This window comes from Anguilla rostrata, chromosome 4 (genome assembly GCF_018555375.3).
Source record: "Anguilla rostrata isolate EN2019 chromosome 4, ASM1855537v3, whole genome shotgun sequence".
NCBI lineage: Eukaryota > Metazoa > Chordata > Actinopteri > Anguilliformes > Anguillidae > Anguilla > Anguilla rostrata.
The window spans coordinates 19,573,503-19,600,687 of NC_057936.1; the positions used below are offsets into that span (position 1 = coordinate 19,573,503).

The following is a 27,185-nucleotide window of genomic DNA, read 5'->3' on the forward strand; positions in this document are numbered from 1 at the left end:
GTTTCAGCCACACAGGTGTATACCGTTAGCAAAAATTACGTAACAGCTACTCATTTACGGCTCCTGTTTGAACTATTGACCTTAGGGAAAGTGTGTAGGCTACGGTGTCAACGTGTCACCTTAGTGCTTCGATATGGCAAGTGGGAGACTTGCACTCACATTGTTCACTTTGGAAGCCATATCACTCTTAGTGCATAATAGCCTAATAATAATCATCATCATCATCATCATCATCATCATCGTCTTCATCATTATAAGCATAATCCTTCTTCTTCTTCTTCTTATTATTATTATTATATGCTATTTGCGGAGAATTGAAATTTACTAGGCAATCTCACACCAATTAGGGGAGAGTCGCCATAAATGTAACTGTTTTTGGATTTTGCTCATTTAGTCAGAAAATATATAGCCTACACATGTCGAGTGTTAATTTCAACTTTAATGGTGTTACTTCAATTCTTAACAGATAACATTTGGTCCCATATTCACGAGTGGGACCAAATGTTATCTGTCAAGAGTTGAATTAACACTGGGCATTTTACTGTGTAGCACTATGGAATTGTACTTCAGATAGCTTTGACATGTCAGTAGTCATTTGCCGTTTCAATTACATTGATAACTTAATCGAGTAGGAAACAATTAAAACCAAAATACAAGCAGTCCAATGTTACATTCACACCACCTAGTCGGTATGATTGTAACAAAAGTGGTGATTTTCAACACCATCTAGTGTATCTTTGATTTATTATAAATAAAAATAACACCTTATACCCAACAATTACTTTCGGGACCGATTTTTACATAGCTCGCTCAAAAACTGTTTTTTGGAAATATTTAAAGCAAAGGTTATCACATTGCTCACCTTTGGGAGGTGGTAGAGAACTGAAATGCACATGTACAAACCTGAATTGACTACGGTAGCCGCATTGCACTTTAAGTTGTTGACCGTGTTACATTTACCGAGCGTTTACATTTATGGCGACTCTCCCCTAACATAGCCAATGTCAAATAAATGCTCATGATATACAACGAATATTTTTAATCCTTTATGAGACTGCAAATACGATAAATTATTTTTGCATGGCCATTGTTTGCATCTGGTATGGTCAGCATTACTAGACACATACCAGACAAAATGGCATGTATTCAATCTAGGCTGTACCCTTGACTTAAAAATAAACGCAACCGCTGGGCTGCACTTTGCCTTCACTATCTCATATAGGACATATTAGTTTTTGTAATTACGAAACTGTTTGTGAAGGAAAAATAATTATCTTAATTGCTTCCGTTAGGATCTAAAAGCCGAAATATGAATCTATTGTAGTTCATATAATCACCGTGGTTATTTCATTCGAGGTAGTTATCACCTAGACATATAAAGGAAAACGAGAGCGAGAAATCCACCTGCAAGGCTTAAAACAGGTACTTCATGTATAGTTTGAGATGATTACTCTGCAGGGAGTATTATGCTTAACTCGCGGCTATATAATTTCAGAATGTATTTGCCTACTTTTCTTCGTCACGCAACATCATAAATCATTTGGTAACATTGGGGACAATTATTGTTCAAAAAGGTAATACCTGTTTGCAATTATTACGCTATTAATACAAGAAACCGCTTTTTGTTAGGAATAATCCGGTTTCCATGTTACAATAGAGGATTATAAGAACAATTGGCCTATTTTCACAAAACCATTTTAGATCCGAAGCTTGGGGATAATAAAGGCAATAGTTTGCATCACAGTTCAAAATAATAGCCAGGCACGCTTGGCTGTTTGCTTTTTAAACACTGATACAATCGCACCATTTCTATGGATTGTCATGGGTTAAAACACTGACTTATCACGTAGATGCAGCAATCAAAACAGTATAAATAAATGTACATCTACATGTGTATCCTGCCACAATTGAAGTGTTTCCTATTTTAAGCATAGGTGCTCCACAACAAATTTAAATAACTTGTCTCGCAATAAGGGGTTTACGTGGCTTAATTGTACAAGTAATTCTAACATCACATCGACTATCATTATATTAATTAAATTTTGGAATAAAAGGAAACGTTATTTAATTTTTACAATAGGTGAAAGTTAAGTCCTCATAGATTTAATTGAATTAAACTGCCAAAAGGTATTTAAACATTGGTCTACACTTCAATCCACCGCCTACACAATTGCCATCATAAAGAAAATAACTCAAACAGAAAAGTCTTGTGGACGTTTCGTAAGAAACAATTTGGTCCGGACACCACAACATCAATATTCAGTACAAAATGCAGTAAAATGTTCAGTACATTAAGTACATTTTACTACAGTGAGAATATATCTGACCCCCCTGGACTATCCCTTCTGGCTATACACAAGAGTCGCGTATATATATATATATATATGAATGTTATTCAAACTAAATGCTCATGTTAGTCACACAAACTGAAACAGTGAACAAAACAGGTTATTATAGAAATATTTGAACCCCATGATACTGATAACTGATACAGTGTGCTCATTCCGGTTAAATAACCAGCAAATAACATACAGCAGTGTTTCATTCGCTTCAGTATCAATAGCGTGCATTGGCTATCGTGAATTATGGGTAAACATGATTGCTCGATGTGCATAGAAAAGGTCACCTTGAAAGCATGACCGAAACACAGCTCTTCTTTAAAGTGTTAAGTGCTTTGCAGTCCATAAGAACTTTAGGCCTACTTTAAATTAGAATTTTTCCTTTTTTAAGACGTTTTTGATACGCAGCTTTAGCTTTATTTTAAAGGCAAAGGACAAAGACAATAATAATAATAATAATAATAATAATAATAATAATAATAATAATAATAATAATAATATAATAATAATAATAATAATAATAATAATAATAATAATAATAATAATATGAATATATGCCTAGATAACAATAACATAGGTCGTGGACAGAAAGTAAGCAATAAACAAGACTCATTTACGAAAATAACAACAGTTAAAATATGAGTTTACAGTAGCCTATTGCTGCTATCGGGTGTTTTTTCCGTTCCTCATAGCAATGTGTTTCGCGGGGGTGAACGAAAAACAAGAACAGTAGGCCTACTGTATAGCAAATCTAAATATCGGTGCAAGTTACTAAAATGTAAACGCTTTATTTTGTAATCTGACAATCGCGACCTAAAATTAGAATTTTTATTTTAGGCATTTAGCAGACGTTTTTGATCTTGTCAGAAATTATTTCGGCTACACATAGACTTTAAAATTCATAGCCTATACTGTCACTTGGAAAATGACCATTTACGTTTGTAGCTGGTAAAAAAAAATAATTTTCTTTTCCAGATGTTCACATAGGCTACATTTTGCTGTTTGGTGAGAAATGCGACTCGAAATTCCTGATCTGACAGAAGTGAATTGACAGTGTCCGTAATTTTTCTCATCCAAATTGCAAGCATCATCAAAAAATCACGAATGCCTGAAGACAGTCCCTTACTGAAAGTTGTCATCATTTCCGGATAATCGCGTACAATGACGTCTGTCTGTATTTAAATATAAACATATCTAAAATTTACGGAATAATAATTCTATCTTTGGTGTTTTATCCGTACACAAAAGAGCGCACTGTGTTTTGGAACACGAAGATGCTGTTAGTGGAGGTCAATAGTACGGATCAAGTGAAGTGAAATTGTATGGTGCTTAACTTCAATAGAACTGATGTAAGACAGATTCGAAGCCCAACCTCCTTTACTTAAATCCAAGAAGTAAGCTGCCTGTCTCCATTGCATACCTCGTGGCATTGAGGAGCGCACCTACAGTGACTGGATTACCTGTGAACAAACAAGAGGAGATCAATAAAAGAACATTTGGCTACTTTTCAGCGGGATTAACTGATATGCAGCAAGCAACTCTGGTCTGGAGATAGAGCTTTTCAATTTACAGGCGTGAAAACGAAATCATGGCTTTCTTGTGAGAGGTACTTTGATACTCTAAGACCAATATTGCGCGAGTACAGTGAAATTCAGCCACCCACTGCAGAATGTCAAAATCATCAGATCAGTTTGACGGCCCTGACTGCGTCTGTTCTTTTGGGATGAAGTTAACATGGGATATCAACGACCCCAAATTACCACAGGTAACTCGGTATTCATTTACCTCTAGGTTGCTGAGCTGCTCGTTTCGAAAACGGTGTTTAAACGTTTTGCCATTTCTCTCGTTTGAATAAGAGTTAAATTCTTTAATGAGAAAATCAACGGTGACTCGGTTGCTTTTGGGTTTTTATTTGATTTGAAATGTTCTGGGATTCATGTTCAGCATATTCATGTTGCTTAATTCTTGGTTGATCCTTAAACATACCTTTTGATTTGAATTCTGTCGCGTAGGCTATACTCTTTATATTCTTTTAAAAAGTTGTTGAACATTATCAAATGTACTTGTAGACTAAGGCACTGTCAAATAATGATTACTTTATAATATTGGAATTATATATATATATATATATATATATATATATATATATATATATACACACATATATATATATATATATATATGATTCTAAGATCCATGGGCCCTGACTGACAGAGGCCATCAAAATGTCCTGTAATCCATCAGGGATGGGGTGGTCAGGGGTGGCCGGGTCCAACATGAGATCTTTTCATAGGGCCCAAAATCACTAGCGGCACCCCTGTCTGTAGGCTGTGATACTGAAGACAAGAGGTAACAACAATGTAGAAAGGTATACACAGTAAAATGTCCAGTGTTAGATCAGCTCTTCCAGAGTACGTGGTCACTATTGGACTCACATGTGCTCTGTTAGAGTTGAATTAACACTGACATTTTACTGTGTACTATAAAGGCACAGACTACTAATCCACTATTTTGCTGTTAAAGGCATATAATCCTTTTGGAAGGTTTGGATCAAATTCACCCATTTAAAACTTTTTGCAAAAGACGAATGGGACTTTTGAGAGAGTATTTCATAACCAGTGACTAAACCAGTATAGGTTTCCTTCTTGTTTTGTGTTTCCATGTGTCGTCCATCATCTTGATTTGCATCATGTCTATTTGCTTATATGGTTTCTTTGAATATAAAATATAGATGCAAAATAATTGAGAATATCACTTCAAAACAATAAATATCAATACCCTAATGCATTAAACTGTGTTTCATACACTCCTCATACTTTCATTATCACAAAAAAAAATAATACTATGTTAAATGTGATCTAGGATGGCGATAAATGGCAACCATGTCCAGATTGGCCCAGGCCAACAGTTTCACAGGTGCTAATAAGCAATCAGAACACAAGGGTTAATACATGTTTGTGGTGATTAATATCATTTTTAATTATTTAAAATAATATTTGATAGGACACGAAACAGTACGACGCTTTCCAGGAATGGACGGACGGCTATGTTCGCTACATCTACAGCGCCGAGGACAAGAACGCGCAACGACACTTGAGCGGCTGGGCTATGAGGAACACCAACAATCACAACTGTCAGATTCTCAAGAAGTCTTGCCTCGGCGTTGTTGTCTGTGCCAGAAACTGCACACTTACAGACGGAAGCAAACTCCAACTCCGACCGGCAATTTGTGACAAGGCACGCCAAAAACAACAGAGTGAGTAGGCCGATCTTAGGACGACACATCACGCACAGAAAACTTATTTCATTCGAATAATTTTTAATTATTCAACGCATATTTTCATAAGTGGCGAAAAAAAGAAGTTGCATGGGTATTGATGTAACTTCGAGTCAGTCTATTTACTGTTGCCTAACAGACCTAAATTGCTTTTTGAAAAACAAACGACAGATACACCGGTGGACATATAAAATCGTATTTTCTTCTGTTGTAAAGTCATTGGAGCAATAGTTTTTGTTCTTTCTAAAAATCCAAAAATACGAATGCATGTTAGGTGATTGAGTTTGGTATTCGGTTATATTTCTAAATGTCAACGTAGCACAAATGTAAATGTAGGCCCAAACAGACATTTCCCTCACCACTTCCACAGGTTCCTTCACAGATTAAGGCGTATAATTTCCGAAATAAAGCACCATTAGACTTTTCGCTCACTGTAAAAAAAGAAAAGAAAACTAGAAGAAGAAAAAAATTGAAATCAAGGTGGCTGTTCCTAAAAACGAGTAACCTGGCTGCCTTAAAATCTTGAGTAAGGCGCACAACGGATCCTCAGTTGTTCATACTTCTTACAGAAGCGTGGATAACTGAAGAACCGTTCTTTGAATTAACTAAATTCCACCAGGAGGAAATAACTTTTAAAAGCTACCAATTTTTTAAACCCAGATTCTCAATTCCGGGACAAAGGCCTGTTTATGGCGGGTGCAACACTTCCCCTCGTACACCTAAAGTAGCATAATCAATAGGTCTGATCATCTTGGAAGAAGGCCGCCAGACGTGCGTTATTCCACAGCTGACTGTATAACCATTTGAATAGCAAAAAGTCCCAGCTACAGTAGCCGGAGCTATAGGGTACACAAGCAGCTGCATAGTTTTTGTTAAGTCAAAAAGGCTTAAATAAGCAGTGGTATTTTGTCATGCGCCGCACTGGAATTTCGATTTAAAACGGTGGTCGGTGGAACTATTAATACTCTTCTTCTATTAAGCTCTTTGTTTTCAGGGGGAAACTTTAGTTACTCAGTTAAAGCGATAAAACAGCAAAGCAGTGGTCAGCATATGATTTGACATAGTTCATAATTAGAATGTGCCGTACAGTTGACCCTGACATGACGCTTACATTGACCCGAAATGGCAACCGAAAAAGTGCGTTCAGTTTCTCATTAATGACGCATCCTTTCCCTAATTCGAAGAGACTTCTGACCCACGTGGCCTGAAGTCATAAATGCCTGAAGTGCGCGTCAAACATTGGAGTGATCCTAATGAGGTATATAGGTACTGTAGGCTACAGTCTGTATAATTCATTAAAATATGTTTCCATTGGTAAATGCCTCTCAAAATGTGACATTGAACCTGACGTTAGAATACATTTCATTGCTAATAGCTTCAATCATATGGACACAAGGCTATTAACAATTCAACATATTGAAATAAACGTAATTATCTTTAGAAAAAATCATTACCTGATTGTGAGTGCCAGCTAGTATTTTGAGTCAACGTGTCTGATTGTTGAATACAGACATGCCATCTACCCAGTGAAATATATTTAACACAAGTCCTAGCATTACACAAATTATAATATCACAGTGTCATTCAAATCATTTTTGCTCAAATTGAATAAATTTACTGTTATTTTCTCTGGTCCTTAAGCAACAATAGTAGTTTGTTCAGCAAATCAGTTTTTATGGAAATGCTTTACTGTTACATATATAACCACACATTTTGTGAGTCGCCTAGGTTCTTTAAACATAAAACTATTCAATGTTTTTATTCTACAAGCAGCATTGGAAAAAAAAAATCAGCAAATATTCAGCAGAAGTAAACATGAGTAATAGTCTGCATACTGAATATATTCTTCAATTTTGGGGTATTTAAATTACTATTACTATCTATTACTACATAAAGATTACAAAAAATATTTAATGCTAACAGTAAAGGATATAATCTACTAGCAAAATTATGTCAATATTTTTTATAGAATCTGTTGTTTTGTTGGGCATAATAATTATTTATATTCTACCATTTACTATGACTTTTATGTATCTTTTGCTGGAATAGAACTTTATGGTCTCATTTACACCAATATTTCAGTATATTAAAATAAAAATATGATTTTTTAGTCCTAAAAAGTACAATAGGTGCTAAATGGTTATAGTATTATGTGTGGTACATTACTTTGAAGAACAACTGGCCTGAAGTTGTATATCAATTATGACTTTAACAAATCAAAAGATTTTTGTTAAAGGCCTAAGGATTAACTTATATTTAAAAGCATAGTATAAATCTCTCTCAAATTGTCACTTTCAGATGATTAACATTTTTACACCATTTTCTTGTGAATGTTCTTATTGAAGCTAGTAACATTATGGGCAATTTACAGACAGTTCTTGTAAGAGGTAAAAGGTAGCTTTTTCTGCTTGTTTTCCAGAAAAACTCTGTCCCAGCTGTAATTCAGCCCTGGAGCTCGTGCCTTGTCGAGGACACAGTGGATACCCTGTGACTAATTTTTGGAGAGTCGATGGAAAAGCCATATTTTTCCAGGTATACTGATGAATAATCACAGCAGCTACTTGTAGCTTAAGGAGGGATTCCATTTCTCTTTGTTTCATGAATTTGCTGCTAATGTTGATAATGCAAATCATGTAATGCATTCACAGATGTCAAAGTTCCTTGACCTTTGGACTCTTCACAGCATGTAAAAATTGGGTGATGGATAGAAAGCTTGGCATCTTTCTACTACTGCTTTGATAAATGTTGGTGACCTTGATTTACAAGACATTTCAGTCGCCTGTGCTGAAGAACAGGATTTTCCAGGGATGACTAAAAATAAAAACGAAGCGGAAATGTTCTGAATGCGATTGATCAGTTTCCTTGAAAACCTGAGTCATAGATGCATTTTATGTTCTAACAGGCAAAAGGAGTCCATGACCACCCAAGGCCAGAGAGCAAATCGGAGACTGAGGCCAGGAGAAGTGCTGTGAAGAGGAGAATGTCCTCTCCACATTTCTCTCAAAAGAGGAGGCTGCTGGACTCAGAGGTGAGCATATTCCCTTGTCTACAGAATTAAACCCTGATGTTTTTTTGTCTACATGGGGTGGTGGTGTAGTATAATGGGTAAGGAACTGGGCATGTAACCCAAAAGTTGCAGGTTAGATTCCAAGGTAGAACACTGTCATCATACCCTTGACCATGGTACTTAACCTGAATTGCTTCAATATTTGTCCAGCTCTAAAAATTGGTACTCTGTAAAAACACTAAAAGTTATGTAAGCCAATAAGGAGTTTTTCCTTGCCACTGTTGCCTTAGGCTTGCTTCCGTGGGGGTTTAGGCCAGGGTTGTCTGTAAAGCGTATTGTGACAACTGCTGTAAAATATGCTATACAAATTAAATTTGATTGATTGATGTAATGTAATGAACATGTAACAGTCACCTGAAAATCTGCACACACCACTGACAATAGAATCCTGTGCAATTGTCTTGCAGACAGGAAGATACCACGACACGGGGGGACCGTTCCCCGGACTGCACCACTTGTCCTGCATGGATGGCTCTGACAGGTTTAGCATCATTGCCGAGTCCAACATCCCCATCCAGCACTACCCCACCTTCCAGAACGCGGAGCCCTACAAGTTTGCCTATGACACTCCTAGCCCTGTGGGCGAGGCTGCCTCCCCGCTGCAGAAGCCCACCAACCACCGTCTGTATGTGCCACGCCCGCCCTGCGGCTACGACTTTGCGGTGCCAGGGTACCTGGGCTCGGGCTCTTACGCCGCTCTCTACAAGGACACCCTCAGCCCTCAGCCTGACAGCGACGCGGCCAAGGTCTGCGTGGGTCTGAATGGGCCGCAGCACAGCGTCAGCCCCCTGAACGTGCACGACCGCGGCTACGACACCTCGGGCAAACACCACAGCTGGAAGCAGATACACGGCAAAGGGGCCTACGGGGAGCGGGTTGATTACGGACAAATCCCCGCCAACTCCAACCACCATTACTACAACGGCGAGTACCCCTGCCGGTACACCGGCCCCGCCCCCGCCACGCCCGCTGCTTTACAGACCATCATAACCACCACCACCAAAGTGTCCTACCAGCCCTGCAAGCCCTCTGTGGTTAAATACAGTGACAACCTCTATGATGTCAAAAGCCTTCCCAGCTGCAACTCTCTGCTGGAAGGGGGATCGCCCCCCTCCTATCCCGAAATAAAAGTTCCGGAAGATTCAGGGGTTATCAAATCGGCTTTAACATATCAGCAAGAGGTGCTGCCAGCCAAAGCCGAAAGAGCAGAGAACCTCGACACCTACCGGTATGGCAGCTACTCCTCCAATAATTACCCAGAGCGGATATCTCACCCGTTTAGATTTGAGAATGGAGAGTTCTGACCACTTACTGCCTCAAATGGAAAGACATCAACAAAAGACTTGATCAAAGCTTAATTGTCATTAGTTCATGTCAACAGTCAGACTGTTTTTTCATGTTAATATTTTCAGATTAGAAAACGTGTTGGACCAGCTTTAGCCATCTTTTAATCTTTTTGTAAATAGTTTTTATTTATACATGAAAGCTGGTAAATGTTTGGAAAATAAGTGATATTTTACACCCTACATTCATATTTTATTGAAATATGTGCATGTGAGTCCTTTCATATTCTAAAGTTCATGTTAGATTTACAGGCACAGAAATTAAATAGGTGACTAGTTCCTGATAGTCTTATTAAATCAATATTTATGCATTTCATCCTTGTAATTATTGTAACTTTCAGTGTGTTAGTCTTTTAAAGGCTCCTGTGTGGTATATAAACATCAAAACACTGAAATGATGTAAAGAAAAAGTGTTAGTGTTGGAAGATAACCGGAAAATATCGATGTCTTTTTGGTTAAAAAAAAGCCTGTTGTTTTGTTTTCTTGGTTTAAAAACCATATGTGGCTGTACGAAAATATGTCAGTCAATTTTCAAGCAGTTTATGTGACATTAAACATACTATACCTAATCCTCATTTTGAAATTGATGGATTTTATGTTCAGCTTTTATCCTTTCATGTTCACATCCATATATATTTTAAATGTAAAATAAATTTGATTAATCAAGGGCAATAGCATATTTGTAGCAGATTCATCACATCAAAGAAAAAGACACTAGCTGGAAAACACCTAAAAGAAAGATGCGTTTGCGTCAGAGGGGGAAAAGGCTTTGCTCTCAGTCGTGCACACCTTTCCTCTTACTGACTATTAAGAATCAGATTTGTCATCAGGAAGCTCTTAATCTTGTGGTTCCGAGCAGTCTTGGCAGGCCTGTCTTTTATTCATGTTCTGGGGTGAGAACGGGTGGGCGGCATTTTCCTCAGAAACATGCCTGTAATACCTGCCGCTGACAGTATCTCTCTGTGCGGCTGGTTCACTGAGAGGTGGCGTCTCTCTTTCTCTTTCTGTACGCACTGCAGGGTTCAACACTCACAGATACTGGGGACTTTCCTTTGATGCATTGACTTGATATACAAATGACACACTATTAGTCTAACAGCGGAAGTGATCTCAGCTATGTTTTAAACAAATAAAACGTGCGGAGTAACACATGACATGACACGACATTCATTTAGCAGACGATCTTATCTAGAGTAGTGGCGCACAAACTGAGATATCTATTGGGTCATAGAAATCATTTTGAGTTACCACGGATTTACACAGCAGTCATTCATTTCCAATGGAGGACGTCATTCATTTCCAATGGAGGGAGAGGTGACTCATGTAATTCCTGCTGCACGCTGTCAAAATACTTATAATTGCCTTGACCTTGACTCTTGCTTGGCTAGCAATTTCTCGTTTAGGCCAGCAATGCACAACCTATGGTTGGACTGCCAAGCTTAGGTTATAATATTGATTTGGTCATGGTATCATGTAGCGTATACCAACATTGCACTGCAATTAGGCCTGAATTAAAAATGTATTAGTATTCATAAATGTTATTTTGTGTTTGTGCAAATAAATGCTAAATAGAAAAAAATAAACTAATTAAAAAAAATTTTGTGTGTTGCATTTGACAGTGTATTTCCTGTGATCACACAAATGCCTGCTTTAATGTTGCTTGGTTGTTCATTCCTTCTATACTCCACGAGATACAGTAGCTGTTCTACGTATTTAACTTGTTTATTGCTTAACAATATATATAAGATCGTTAACAACTTTTCTGTAGCTAATCATCACAATTTTACTGCTTTTGACATTATAAATAAATGAATAAATAAATAAAAAATCTGGAACATTATTGAAATATTGGCTGTTTTGAAATATTATCAATATACATAGATATTGGCATTAGATATTTATTTAAAGTTTCCCACTGGGAAATGGATCAGTGGTAGATAACTCCCATTAAAAATAGACAAACTGACGATTGCTGTAACGTTAATGAGAATAAATGTTTTGTTTTATAATTTTATGTCTGGCAGCTTTGAACACCTTACATATACTATGCTTCATTGATAAAGCCTCAAATTCAGTTAATTTGGCAATGCTTTCTGTGATTAACTGCCTGGTTATTTCAGTAATTTTCATTTAGTTTTTAGGTATTAAATTGTGGCTGTTGCCAGCAGTTTAACAATTAATTATCAATTAACTGTTATTAATGAAAATGATATCAGTTTAAGTCATGAAAAACATAGCTTGATGTCTTTGAGTCATTGATGAAAATGTTTGTGCACCCCTGATCTACAGTAATTCAGAATCGAGGAGAAACATACATAAGTGCATTCACTTGATTAATATGAGCAAGACGGGGCTAACACTATTCCCAGATCCTTGAGTAGGCTACAGATGTAACATTACTAAAAAACCAGCATAAGTTAACTATGATAATCAAGAACCAAAGTAGAAATTCAGAAATTCACAGCAATCAAGAACAAAATTCATTTAGCTTTACATGAAATTGAATGGGTAAAGCTTCAGATGGAGAAACATTCTAATTTATGCTCTTCTTAGTTATGCTGCAAATTATCTTGACGTGCAGATTATACTTTGTACACACATTGATTATTAAAGTTTCAGAAATGTAAAATAAAGCATGGCTTTCTGATGGGTCTAAAGCCACAATAAACTGTTCAAGACATATCACACATTACAAAAAGGATTAGTTGTCCTGGGTAAATCTGCTAACATCTCATTTGGACAGACTGTACATATAAACATCATACTTAGGACTTGGTATAGGTATGGCTTGCAGTGATGCCAGTCAAATAAAAGATTGGTGATCTACCAGACCCTGTTGCATTATATGCAAAGGTTATATTACAAGCAGGCAGCATTTGAATCCCTATTCTTCTATTCTCAAACAACTCAGACTGGTTCAACCGTTACATTCCTGAGTGGCATTCAGGTGTTATAACTTGACCTGCGACCTTTTCACCAATAATTTTTTTAACCAATAATACACAGCTCTGCCCTTGAACCAACCTCTTGAATTCACTTTCTATTGGTGAATGGCAGGAAGGCTAGGCACAGGGTTTACTTTAGGATTATCACTGCAGTCGTAGCTTTTGCCTGATTGCTGCAAGGTTAATTCACGTGAAACCCCATCACCCTTATATTCATCTCCTACCCTCATGATTCTCCACCGTACTTCAAAAAGTTTTGTTTACAAACAGTAGGAGAAAGATAGGGCATGCCTAAAAGCAGTTGCCTGATTATCTCTGCACCCTTATTTTACTTCAAAGAGCTTGAAACTGAGAGATGCTCAAAAGTAGGATCTTTCCTTTGGCTGTTAGACACGTGGGATCTGGGAGAGCTTACAAAGGTGGTTGCATATTTTTGGAGTACAGAAAAACATAGTATTTTTGTAACATGTGAAATATGTTTAGTCCCTCAAGAGCATATGGAATCAATTTCTCTGATGATTCGTAGTTGTAAATCTTTTAACTTGAGCTTATTTATAAGCTGGGGGTACTGTACAGTATATTCAGTACAATTATGTTGAAATTATGCAAATAGTACGATCGTGCATGGGCATATGCTTTTGTGCGTATGTTTGTACCTACTGCTGAAATATGTGGCATGGGCATGGGCTATACTGTACAGACAGTGTTGTGTTTTTGTATTGCAATACTTTCATTAGTGCCTTTGAAGACATAATTTAAATATATTACTGCTGACTAAAATGAGCCTGAATTCTCTGCACTGTCAAGCAAACATCTTGAAATGTAGAACAGGAAGAAAAAACAGTTTTAACTGCTTAGTAAAAAAAAAAAGAGTGCATGTGAAATGGGAATCTTGCTGTGCAATCTATTCCTTTCTAGAAAATTAAAGTGGAAGAAGTGCGCAGCAGGCTTAGCCCTCATGACAGTGCACTAATGGTCTGAGCGATAGCTTTCAGCTCGCAGGAGTCCTTTCAAAGTGCCACTATGAAGCCGGACAGTAGGCAGGCAGCGCGTGTCTGCCTAGAGTGTTTCCGCTCTGTAGGTCACACTTGACAGTGATTAGATGGGGGCCCCAGGTGTCCTGGGCACTGAGAATGGCCATTACCTCAGACCTTTCTGCCTGGAGAACGGGGGCCTCTGGCTCTCGTGGTACTGCGATCCCTATCAGAGCGATGCGCCACGTTTGATGACGCCGGTGACAAAGGACTGCACGTGGCATTCTGAACATTCTGTACGAGGAACTCTGGCCCTCAAGAAGCAATTTAACTGCGGCTGAACTTTGTGGTTCAGCGATTGGGATTGAAGTTATCTACTAAAACACAAGCAATGCAATGTTAAGTTAATGTGCAAAAAAAAATGCTAAATCTCATCTTAACATTTCAGATGTGAACTATTGGCATCCTTGTAATTGTGATGTTCTGTGAATTTTAAGTCAGATATAAGGACAGATATTGACTGAATATTTGCCAATGTGCCTTTTAACTTGGAAAAGTTACACATGCATTCAAGACTTAAGCAATGGATTTAATATAACCTATTTGTGTCATTCTTCAACTTTTGAAACAAAAATAGCTAAAATAGAAGTACAGAAAAGGAAGTATCTGTTTTTTTTAATCCCACATGAAAATTATGTTCTATATTTCATGAATCTTTATATTTCATATATTTTTTAATATTACAAAAGAGTATTATCAGGTAACTAGAATGAGTATGTAATTTGTATGTAATGAGTATGTAACAATCCACAAGTCAATGCATTCATGTAATAATAACATGAGCATGTTGCAAAAGGCATAGAAATAGTATGATTTCAGAAATGAGCTCAATGTCAAAGCAGTTTGTTCAGTAAATGAGAGCGCTCCCACTCCCTACATTGTCCATTACTGTGTCACAGGAAGCAGCCTGGTCTGAAGACGAATACTGCTGTCTTGTCCTTACCTGTGAACTGTGACTGGAATCCCCAGTATGCTGGTCTGAAGATGTCGCATAGTTGTTAAGGATGGACCTTCATATCACTAACTGAAAAGCTGAGGAATGTTTACAGTGTCTGGAATGCTCTAGCCATGTAGCATTAACATAAATCAACCGAAACTGATACAAAAGGCGGTGAAGGCTATGTCCATGTTATAACACACAGTCGGAAAAAACAAACTGACCGGTTTTGTTCTTTGTGAATCTCTTCCTCTGCCCTGAACAGTAGTATCAATAATCATTGGTGGCAGCAAAAGGACCTTAGAAAATGGTTTCATGAATGCATAGTATATATAATATATATAATATATAATAAGTAGCTAGCCCCACTGAACAAAGAAAGAACAGCTGCCCTGGGTTCATTTGTAAAAAAAAAAAAAAGAAGAGGAGTTGCTCAAGATAATGCTCACATTGATTCTCCTTCTAAAGCTCTTCATATGAGGGCTCTGGGGTTGTTTATTTTGTTAGCGCATTATTCTAGTGTGTGAATGGGCCCTGCAGCCGAAGATCAAATCCCGGGTCACTGCAATAGTTTCGTATAATTGCTAGGTCATGGGCTTTCAACTCGAAGGTTGTGTGTTTGAATCCCAGCTGGGACATTGGCATTGTACCCTGAATTGTGCGCTTAGTAACTTGATTTGCTTCCGTAGAAAATATCCAACTGCATAAATTGATTGTTGCCCGGTGATGGACTGGCCCAGGTGTATTCCTGCCTCTCGCCCAATGCACACTGGGATAAGTTTCGGCACCCCATGCGACCCTGATCAGGAGTAAGCAGGTATAGATAATGGATGGATGGATAACCTTATTGTATGTCAAAATTCTATCTGTGTTAGTTCCTCAGTTAAAGGCATGTGCTGAATGCCATAATGTAATGCATTGTAATGACCCCATCTGCTATTCCGGCTGAATGGAAGCAAATCCCTTGCAGCAATGTTCCAACATCTAGTATAAAGCCTTCCCAGAATTGTGGCGGTTGTTATAGGAACAAAGGGTGGACCAACTCCATATTAATGCCCATAATTGTGGATGAGATGTTGGATGTCAGGTGTCCACATACTTTTGCCCATGCAATGTACCTGTCCCTCTGTTGACAGAGCCATTAAGCACTTTGAGAAGCTGCAAAAGTCTTCACCTTGAAGGCAGAAAAAGAGTGGAATGTTTAATCTGGGACAAAGCAGAAGATACGCTCCGCTGACTCTGTCAGGGATGGAAATACACTTTTGTGTGTGACTGCCTCCACTCTCTGCTTCTCTGACCCTGGCAGTCTTCCTGCATAAGAACGGATTAGCACCTGCAGAATAAGATTCCATCCATGCAATAGGCCCACCAGCTCAATAACCGTGTGAGTTGAAAGAGGCCCAACTCAAAGTAGACTTGTCAAACTCAGGTTTCAACACCTATCTGTATGCATTGCATGCACAATTCTCTTTCTTTCAATACTTACTCATTTAAAGGAATCATTATACAATTAAAAATGACCATTATGTCTTCATATTTAGTGATGTGTTCTAAGGTTCATTAAATTAATACATTGATTTTCAAAATGATCTCGTAATGATAAATTATTTGATAATGATAATCATGTGTAAACAGTGCACATATACATATATATGTGTATATATATATATATATATATACTGTATATATGTAACAGCTATCATTTGTGTTTTGCTAGTAGTGAAAATGCTGAGAGTCAACATAGTTATAAACAATGGCCTTACCTTCAACTAACTAACTAAACCCTTAATCCTTTTGATATTACACAAACAATGTTTACTATATTAATATTACCTAACATAAATATACTTCTGCTATGTCAGACAAATCAACAACAATGAATTTACTTTTTTTGTGCAAGAGTATGATAGCTTGTATACAGTAGTGTTCTATAAGAATAGACCAATGCATGAAAACAAGTAAAGGTATTTGTCGGTGTACGGTATGAAGGGAGGAACAGTGGTGCAGATGTAAATTATAAAAAGGCATTTCTCTGGAAGCTAACAGGACAGTTCAAATAACTGTGGCAAAAGGCTCACCCACACAGAATATGCAACACTGTTGATGTTACAGTATTTTCAGAATTGTTTACAGGTAGCAGTTATTTGGGGGTCCAGGCCAAGTTTTTATTCTTTTTCTGTTATTCTGTACAGCATCTTTGTGACAGTGACAGTTTTCCGTAAAAAGCAGAATATAAATCAAATGAATTGAAATGTATTTGAGGGCTAAGGGCTCTAGGACTAAAAAGCTGCCTGCTTGTTTAACTAAATCCTGATTTCCTGTTAATATGCCTGTTGGCCATGTGCCAGAAGATGGCTGTTTTTTCTTTTTCACTGTGTAAATGTTAAACTGCTAAATAAATCACTCCATACATTGAAGGCAAAAAATGAAATCTTGTTTTCATTTGCATGAACAAAATTTTTTGTTGCACCTGGTCTTGGCATCAGCCCTACACACCTTCTATAGCGTATTCCCTGAACAACCAACATACTGCAAAAAACGAAACAAATATTATCTACAACTGTCTCTGTCTTTACATTGCATATTTTCATAAATATGCAATAAAAATATGCAATTTTTCAATCAGACAGAAAGCAGAAGGCTAAACATTCCCATGTATCTCATGATCAGGAACGTCCTCCACGCTTCATTTTACCTGTGTACAGTACATGCCTAGGTGATTGGTCATCAGATGGTTATCAGGTGTTTAGACGATGATTCAGTTATTTTCCAGAAAATGGTTGGCATTAAAGGACGCTCCTATAATGACAATTGAATACTATAAACAGTGTAGGAGCAAGAACAAGAACAAGTCTTGCCAAAAAAAGTACATCATGTCATCTGTTTGTAAAATAGTCTGTGCTTACTTAAACAGAATTATTGATGATATCTATCTTTGTAACCCAATCATGTTCACATTTCCGTTTAAATATTTTGTTTTTGTTTGGTTTTCAGACCTGTCTGCCAGCAATGGGAGATAAATGGACAAGTATTAAGTCACAGTAACTAGTTTTAATCCTCGGTGCTACAATGCAGTACAATTCTATTACACTGCTGCCATACACTTTTTTTTTTTCCTAATGGAAGATCAGCCCCAGAATACAGCAATTAATATGCAGAAGCAGACCAATGGCAGTATTTGTGTATTCACATGCATACACACGCACACAATGAAGAGGGGCCTGAAGGAGGAGCTCGGTCTAGTGGCCTGCCTGGGAGGAACGCACCTTCTGATGGCATTTCTCTTTCACTCCCTGTCACATTCGCCCTTTGTGCTCGTCTGGATTACGCGAAGTTGGACAGGCCTGCTCAGCGTATTTGTACAATGTTGCCGTTTCATCACCCCCTCTCATAATTGCGCTTTTTAGGCCGTTGAGAGATCGGTTTGGGAAGTTAAGAGCAGATGGTCTCCACGATGTTTTGAAAATATGGCTGCCGAAGTCGGCCGCTGAGGCGGGCTTTGTAGATGAAAGTGCCAACTGTACGTGTGGCGGTTACCGGGCCTGATACAAACAAGCTTGCCCTGATGTCTCACATGTACAGACACAACTGACACACACACTGCACTCTGCATGCCCTGTACGCCGTCTCATGTTATCGTCGCCGAGGATAGAGGTGACACTGCGGACTGGCGGCTTGGAAACTGACTGTGAATCTGGAAGATTTAAGTTTCAAATCCTAGGTCAGTCACTTCTGTTGTACGCCAATGTGCCTAACCATTTCTGCCAGAACCCCAGTCCAGTTTAACTTCAGGTACTAAAGCAAATTACTAGAGAAAGGTTCAAATATGGAATATTAACATTATAGTTAACCTCCTATTATATGCAACTACAAGTGTACACTTAACAATAGTAATCCAGTAAACACAAGTTTTACTACAAATTAAGTGCATGAAAAACAACTATTAACAGTTTCTAATATGTTAATATAAGTAACATACAGAGATTTAAAATCAATTGTTATCTGATCTTTTTCTGTGTATTTTTATGATTTTTTTCATGTAATGACATTCAGTGAATTGCTGGAGTGCTCTGCATGAGGTACTGCATTGTATGGGAACCACAAGAATGGCTATAACACTGAAGATCATTTAATTCCGTTATTTACCAAACATCTTAAGATTATCACAATAATTTTGGTCTCATGTCCCAAGTGTCTAGTGTTTTCAGACCTAAGATTACATGCTCCCACTGGCCCTTTCTTCTGATAATAATCCTAAACGTGTGAATGATAAATAACTGGATACTTTTAAGGTCCCTGCTGTATCAGAGGTGTTGATTTCCACATGACCCTCACATGGGCTGGCCCTCGAGAAACCAGCTCACAAGGACGCTTGCTTTAGGGCTGGGGCATGTTTTGAGTAAAACAAGAAGGACGGCAGGTGTGTTGAGACTGCTGAGGTGCTTTCCCTCAGGTTAACGTGTCACGTGTTTGTAATGCCACTCTTAGCCCCTATTCAGCCATCTTTTAGTCAGTTTTCCAGGTTCACAGAAAGACCAAGGTACATTAGCACTGTTATGTCTGTGTGCTAGAGATGAAGCACTAATGGATGTGCTAAACACCACTGGCCTTCTGTTTCGTGAGCGCAATGCTTGCCTGCAAGGGAACGTGTTTGAGCTGAAACAGTCTTTTCCCTGTCTTCTTTCATTTCTGTCAGGGCATTCTGTTTTATTTTTGTTTTCTTCTTTAACAGAGAGGCGTTGTGGTGAAGGATGATGGGCAGACAAAGGAAAAAAGAACATACGTTTGAAACAACTTGTTCCAGATCACATGCCCTTTGTGATAACACTCCATGATGGGTCTGTATTTGTTTGAAGTTGGCCTCTTTCTATTCATGCATCACACCTGAGCAATGTAACACATAGCATACAACAATAGTAACATCTGGTGAGAGCCAACAATGGCCATTGTGTCCAGTCATGTTCCTAAAGAAACAACGAGAAGTGTAAAGCACAATATCAGTAACAATATAATTATTTAAAAATTGTAATAAGTAATAGGTGATAACTGTATAATTGAAACATTATTGCAAAGGCATGCAATGTATTGTACCAAAGTTGGACACTGGTTATCCCTGTTTCACTGGTTGTCCCTAATCAAAGCATTCCCTTCTCCATAGTGCAAAAGCAACACCACCAGTGGACTGAGCTACCTGCAATAATTCTGCAGTCTCCCAGTATAATAACTGTGCAGCCTAACTAGTGTGTGGCTGTCTATACACTTTCTGTAGGATTCGCAGTCGCATACTGAGCCTATGGATAAAATTTAGCCCCTGTAAAATTGTATAGTTAAATATAACTATGAGCAGTATATAACAATTTTTATTATGTTTTTGTTATGCTCACATAGAGGAGTTACCTGAAACACATCTTAAGGTCAAAAATGATTGATTGATGTTTGCACATCATCCATGAAAAATGTTTATCGGGCATAAACACCCTTATGCTGAATTGTGACTCAGCATGGTTCCCATGCTGGCTCCTTTGAAATGCTAGAGGCTTATTTCGTTTGAATCTGATCCACAGACAGTCTGGATTATCTGACTATCTAATCTAACAGACTGCTACTCTGTGAGAGTATTTTTAAAATAAAGAAAATTAATTATTTTGTAGTTATTCAGAAATAATACATTCTCTTGCCTACGGTACACATTACAGTACAATGTTTATGCAACGTCTGCTGATGTAATAATTTATGGCATTTTTATTAGACGGGAAGCAATTTACAAACTATAATTTTGCAGAAAGCAAAATATGTTTACGTTTCCTGATACAGCCAACTGTCTTTTTGAGATAATGTTCCATTTGTTGCTGCCTTTAAAATCCTCCGGACCAGATTGAAACACACAGTCAGTGCGTTTCAGGTGCTTAAATCTCTTAACTGTGTGTTTTTTAGATCTGCCGGTAAACTCCCAGATTAAAAAGACGGAAAAAAACAGAGCTTCGGTACTTGCCAGACGTGAAATGGTAGAACAATTCAAAAATATGTAAACTGAAGAAGCGCCCCAGTTCTTTGTGAAAGAGAGGCCTTGTCTCCCCTCAGTTTCACAATGCGATGCCTGACATGCTCCACAGAAACAGATTAATCAAACAGGTTACTACTTCTGTCTTGAGTCTTAAGATTTGTCATCGTTGGCCTTGACTCCATGGAAAAAAATGGCAGTATTCCAAGGGTACTGCAAGTCAACCTGAAAGTTGTGTCAAAACAACCCCAATCTTTTGAAATACTATCCCTGATGAGATGGTGGAAATAATTCCCGCCGTCTTTTTGGGAACACAATGGCAAATTAAGACCTCGGTTCCACTGGAGCCAAAATGGCCGCTCTTGATTTGTCCCTGCTAGTTTATGTCTTCGGTCCTTGTATACAGTTGCATTCTTTACAATCTCCAGACATCACTGATGCATCTGCGTACTAGCTTGTTTAGGTGATGTCGAGAAACTGATACTTTATCAAAGCTACCAGCATGAGCGGAGTTTTCTCTGCTCTGAATTGGCTCAAGTCCCACGAGTGTGAGATGTGCCTACGTGCAGATCGCCTGTGCAATTCTGTGAACCGGCAGCCACTGAAAGGTCAGCATAGCCAGATAAAAGGCTTTCAGCAAGTCTAACCTGAACAGGCATCAGTAGTTTCTGTACTCAGAATAAACATTCATAACCATATTGCTTCATGCATGGCAGTTGGAAAACCAGCTCCAGTCATAACAGGCTTCAAACTGGGAAACACTGATGTTGTGGGAAACCAGCTTACTTCATTGGTACATTACCCTGACTTCTAGGTAGTGGTCTGATGGGGTGACCATTTATGCACAAGAAAACTGGTTTCCTTGCTGGGAAATGTTGACCAATCCCAGCAACAGGAAGGACAAATTTGGCCAGGGCACAGCCACACAACCGCAGAATGTTTCAAACACAAATCAGTTGGCAAAAACTTCCCCAGAACAACTGGATGAATTTCCAGGATTCCCCTTAACCCCTCTTGATGATACAAGGTTGTAACAATGGCCAACCAGTGACAATATTCAAGCTAGAGTACATATGATAACCGTCAAACCTGGCATGTAAATCCCTTTGAAACCCCTTATTCTGGATGACAGAAGGTATCCCATTTGAAATTACTACAGGCCAACACACTGTGACATTTTGGGATTTTCCGGTTTGAACTGGTTCTGACCCTAATCTTCCCTGCAGTATAACCAGAAGCACCACTGCTAGCAGTGCCAGATTTTGAACTTATGTTATCCCTTCGGTTGTCAAGCACATGAGCATGATGATCATGAGTTTTTTTCCCCTTTTTTTAAACAAATAACTGTGTTGCCTTAGATAAAATACAATACATTCTATGATTTGAGATTATGAACCAGGCATGCATAAAAATGATAGGGATCCAGTTAGTATGTGGATTGTTTACATTGGCCTCATTAACTTTCTTGCAGAACCAGACAAGATAACTGTATGTCATGATGGTGTCTGTGAATGGTTTATCAGGCCATTACAGAATGGTACTCCTGCTATAGTTCCTTAAGCTATTTAAAACTTATTTTTAAAAGTTAAATATTTCAACTTGGACTTTGACAATATCTCACTTGCAGTTGAATTCACAAAGCATCTGTAATGTTTGACCTTTTAAATAGCGTACATGTTTGCATACAATACAACTAAAACTGTATCTGGAGTGTGGTAGCCTTCAGTCAATCTAACATTTAATTATTCAAGCAATCTTGTGGTTGGGTCATCATGATAATTAATAAAAATAAACCACTTCCTCATTTGCACTGCTGTATTTAGATGAGATTATTTTAGCTGCTATATTCAGAAGTGCAAAAGCACTGTTCTGTCTATGACTGACATCGAGACCTCTGAGGAGCGTGGTCAGTGCCATTTCATTCCACTAACAACCATCTCTTATTCGCTGAGATTATGCTATAGCCAGGACCGCTCGCCCCAAAAGAGCAAGGCTTGTCTTGTGACTGTGTGATGCTTCAGCGAGATAAGTATGGGGAGGACACCTTTCCGTGAGAATCCTTATCAGAGCAGGAAGCAAAGGCCAAAAATGTACTGTCTTCTTAAATGGGCATGAAGCTGCTGGCTTAGCCACTGCCTCAGATTAAAATCTTATAGTCAGGATATTGTGCATCATCCCTGATACCCTGATAAGCAATCCGCCAGCTGCTTTGCACCATGAATTCCATTGCGCTTATTTAACTCTCTCTCTCTCCCCCCCCTCTCCCTCTATCTCTCTCTCTCTCTCTCTCGCCCTCTCTCTCACCCACTTCTCTCTCTCTCCGCTTCCGTGAAAAGCAAACAGCCATTAGTAGGAAGCAAAGCTATAAGCCACATCTGAGGGAGCAGGGACTCTGAGCAGGACTGCCTTTCTCCTAAACTGCTGGAGCATTTTAAATACGATCATATTACAGTGATATGGGAAATTATTTATAAAATAGAGTTACATGCAATTTGCACATAAAAGGAGATGCACTGATCAGGTCATGATACCTTTCATCGGCATAAATGAGGAGAGATAATAAAAAAATCAAACAAACTCTGTTTTGTAATTTAATCCCTTGGGATTCATAAACTATAGATTATATTGAGTTTTAAAGTCTGAAACTTTCAGATGATAATAATTTCATGTTACTCAGGAGCATATAGAGTGTGCAGACTTCTTTTTTTACTCAGTCCATTGTTCAGTTCATCTGAGATTATGGAAGTGTATGCACCTTCTATATCAAGTTTGATGACATAAATTCATATCACATTCAAAAATCTGCGTGCACAGTAAAAAATGCCAGTTCTCAGTTCATTTCTACAGATGGACATGAAAAGAATGAAAGAAAAAGTAAATAAATTGCAATTAAGGACACAGAGATAAGCAAATATAAGAAAAAAGATAAGTATCTGTAAAGACAAGAAAAGGCTAACTCTAAAAGCACACAACTGACAGTAGTAGTCAGTACTTGCACAGAAAGAACAAGAGGGAGATTGAATATGTAGTTCTTGGATGAGGATGTAGACACCAAACAAAATTTAAAAAAAATACAAATAATAAAAAGATATTAAATAATTCCTATATTACTCAAATGACAATTTCCATAATCAAAATATTGGACTAAACGGGAAGCAAGGAATAGGTTATTTCCATATATTGTTGTTTCCAAGGAAATTTGTTTTGATTTAAAAATAATTTAAAGAGGTTCTTATAATGTGTTTCTGGCAAAGAGGAAGACTAATTGTAGTAAGGAGCATACTACAAGTGCAGAGAGAAATAATACACCACAATTTGTTTTGGAACGTGCTGCCATGTTGTAATACCTGAATTATCCTGAAGGCTGAAAAATACACTTCCTACATGTGCCTCATAATGAGACTGTAATCCTGGTAACGGCTTGTAACGTTATTGCTATGTCACACCATGTAATGCTAATGCCATGCTGTGTTATTTTCACTACCTTTTGGGCCTGTGTACCCGACATAAAAAAAACATTCATTTCAATATGGCATGCAATTCAGAGGGGAATTGCACAAACTTCTGAAAGTTAAGTTTTGTGTGGGAATATCTGGGAAAATCTGAAATTTTCTCAGAAATGCTTCCATCTCTGCATAAACCAAATGCAACAAGATGGTAAAATAGAATTAAATAGCCATTGGTCTGCTTCAAGCATACTGTCTGAAAAATTAGTTCTAAAGTGAAGAAAGTACAGCTGGTTACTGTATTTTAAATGTATTTTAATTCATTACTTAAAAAAAAAAAAAAGGAATCAATAGCCAAAGTTGGAGTCCATTCAATTTAATTCAGTTAATCCGGGAAATTAAAAGAAGGCTTTATCAGGGAGAACTCTGGGGCAGTCCAGTCATTCCAGTCCATTCACAACAGGGCTCAGACTTAATTACAGTTTGCTGCACTCCCCACTGCTTCTCCACCATCACCATTTGTGGGCCTCACCTTTGTGGGGGCTAGGCAATCTGCTGCTGCAGCTGGGAGGACACACCATTTATCCTGTACCAGGCTGCCAAGCCTTTGATGGCAGGTCCCTGTGCCAACTCTATGCTTGTTACCACACGTCAATTTCTTAAAATAATAAATAATAAAATAAACTTCACTGTCATGTACATCTGTTGGGTTAAACTGAAATTCAATCCATTTCCTGGATTCAGTTGAAATAGAATCCAGATCAGTAGTAAGAATTGTGTACCTGGAAATATTGTTTATTGGCTAAGAATAATGCTTGATGGAGTTGATATTGTATGTTTTTAGAAAAGACCGCATTGATCCAGCAGTTGTTCAGCAAGTACTGTAGAACTACATCAGAAGTCCTTTATTCAGTTTTAAGTCGGCTTACAAGTATAAGAAACAGAAGTCAGGCAATCAACCAGTTGGAGAGAGAATTAAAGAGTGCCAGTGTACTTGGAGATTCGGGGTTATGATTGCCTGTGCACTACTTGCGTCTACATCTCTCCTTGCCAGAAGCCAGACATGCAGTCACTTAAAATTGAATGCGAATGCACCACTGCCCATTTGCCTCTAACCAGCAAGTCTTTAAAAATGTTAATAACACTTTTGGACCAAGGTAAAGGTTCAAGCGTCAAAACTGTATCTCTTTATCCTGTAGAGTTACAGTGCAGCCCCCAAGTCCCCTGGGCAATTACTCAGTTGTTGTTGTTGTTTTGGCTCCACACTCGAGCATATTCGATTTGAAATGAAACAAATCCCCTAAAATAGATAAACTATGTTAAAAAAGATCTTCTTGTTAAGATGAATCATGAAATAAAAACTAGACAGTGAGAACATTGCCTCGTCCACTCCAAGCAGGTAGGAGATCACCACTATTTCCGGAAGAAACATGAGAGCAAACTTTTTCACAGCGGGATTTGCTATCAGAATGTTAAATCATATTACTAATACCCCCACAGAGCAGGCTTTTTTTGGCAATCCATCATGATATTGAGAAATAAAAATGTGGTATTAAGTCGTTTCATAGAAGCAACCTAATGCCATGTGTGGCAATTTAAAACTGTATTTGTAATACCACATTACTTGGCTGTATGCATTTTCCAAGTAATTTTGGTGAGTGTCCTACTGCATCCTAATATTTTGGGTTGCCTTTATGCTCCTTCATAATGGGCTGCAAAATTAGTGACAGCCAGCTTGCTATACCATTGCCCCAACAAAATTGCCTTATAACTAACTTTATGTGGCTCATGCTGCTATAAAACCAACAATCAATTGAAAACCCATTAACAGTAATCATTCAGACTACTTTTATGAATCATATGAACTATCATTTCATATTGAGATACAGATGCTGCCAGCAACATGATTCACCCACATCCATCCGTATATCTGTATAAAATGTTATATTTGTCTTGCATTTGAATATGTATTTCCATCAATAATTATATAAATGGAAAATGATATTTTTGACTGCAGGGGAGCAAAAGATACAAAGTCAGCGCATAATGCAGACATGAAGAATTCAAACATTCCAAGCACTCTGCTTCATGAGGTAAGTTATGAAGCTAGGAAACTCATGTGCTTTTAAGAGACTGTGACCCCCACTGAAATCCTCCCCCAAGTGTTTGGATCACATGTGTAATGAGGGGTAGAAATGAAAACAGGTTAAGATGCCTATACAAACAGAGGGGAAAGTATTCCGTGCAATCTATGTGATGATTACCGCTAAGCTCAGGCAACAGACCCTATTTTTGGCCTTTGTAATTTGATAAGCACCATAAACAGACAAAGGGGTAAACAACACCAAACACAGCCAGATCCTGCACACCTGGTTCCTACACAAACTCAGCAGAAGACATGTAGAGCCAGTTTTTTTTCACACTGCAAAGGCATGGATGCTTCTCGCATTTTTTAGTTACAAAATCTATTTAAATTCTTAAAATCAATATAATTGCTAGTCAGGGTCATGAAACAAAACCGCTTGTGACATTTACTTGGGCTGATATTATGAGTTGCTGAGTCATCTACGACTGAAGCGCGGAATAGTAAATTTACTTTGATGACTTAAAGGTTTGTTTTATGAGGAAATAAAACCATAAAAAAGACTTTTGTGGGAAATAATAATTTATAAAAAATATTCTCTGTTGTGACTTTTGCTGTTGTTGTGAGTGGCTTGACACTGAGTTTGAGTTCCTTTTCAAAAACATATTATAATTATGAATTATTTTACATGATAGACATAAGGTAAACTATTA

The 27,185-nt window shown here is 37.9% G+C and overlaps 1 protein-coding gene across 1 annotated transcript; it reads left to right on the forward strand.

The window, feature by feature from the left end:
- Positions 1-3,570: 3,570 nt before the first annotated feature.
- On the forward strand, positions 3,571-11,802 carry gcm2 (glial cells missing transcription factor 2). Its single transcript, XM_064331190.1, has 5 exons — positions 3,571-4,104; positions 5,343-5,595; positions 8,036-8,148; positions 8,519-8,644; positions 9,091-11,802. The coding sequence occupies exons 1-5, from the start codon at positions 4,009-4,011 to the stop codon at positions 9,985-9,987; spliced, it is 1,485 nt and encodes a 494-aa protein (XP_064187260.1). The 5' UTR covers positions 3,571-4,008; the 3' UTR covers positions 9,988-11,802.
- Positions 11,803-27,185: the final 15,383 nt, after the last annotated feature.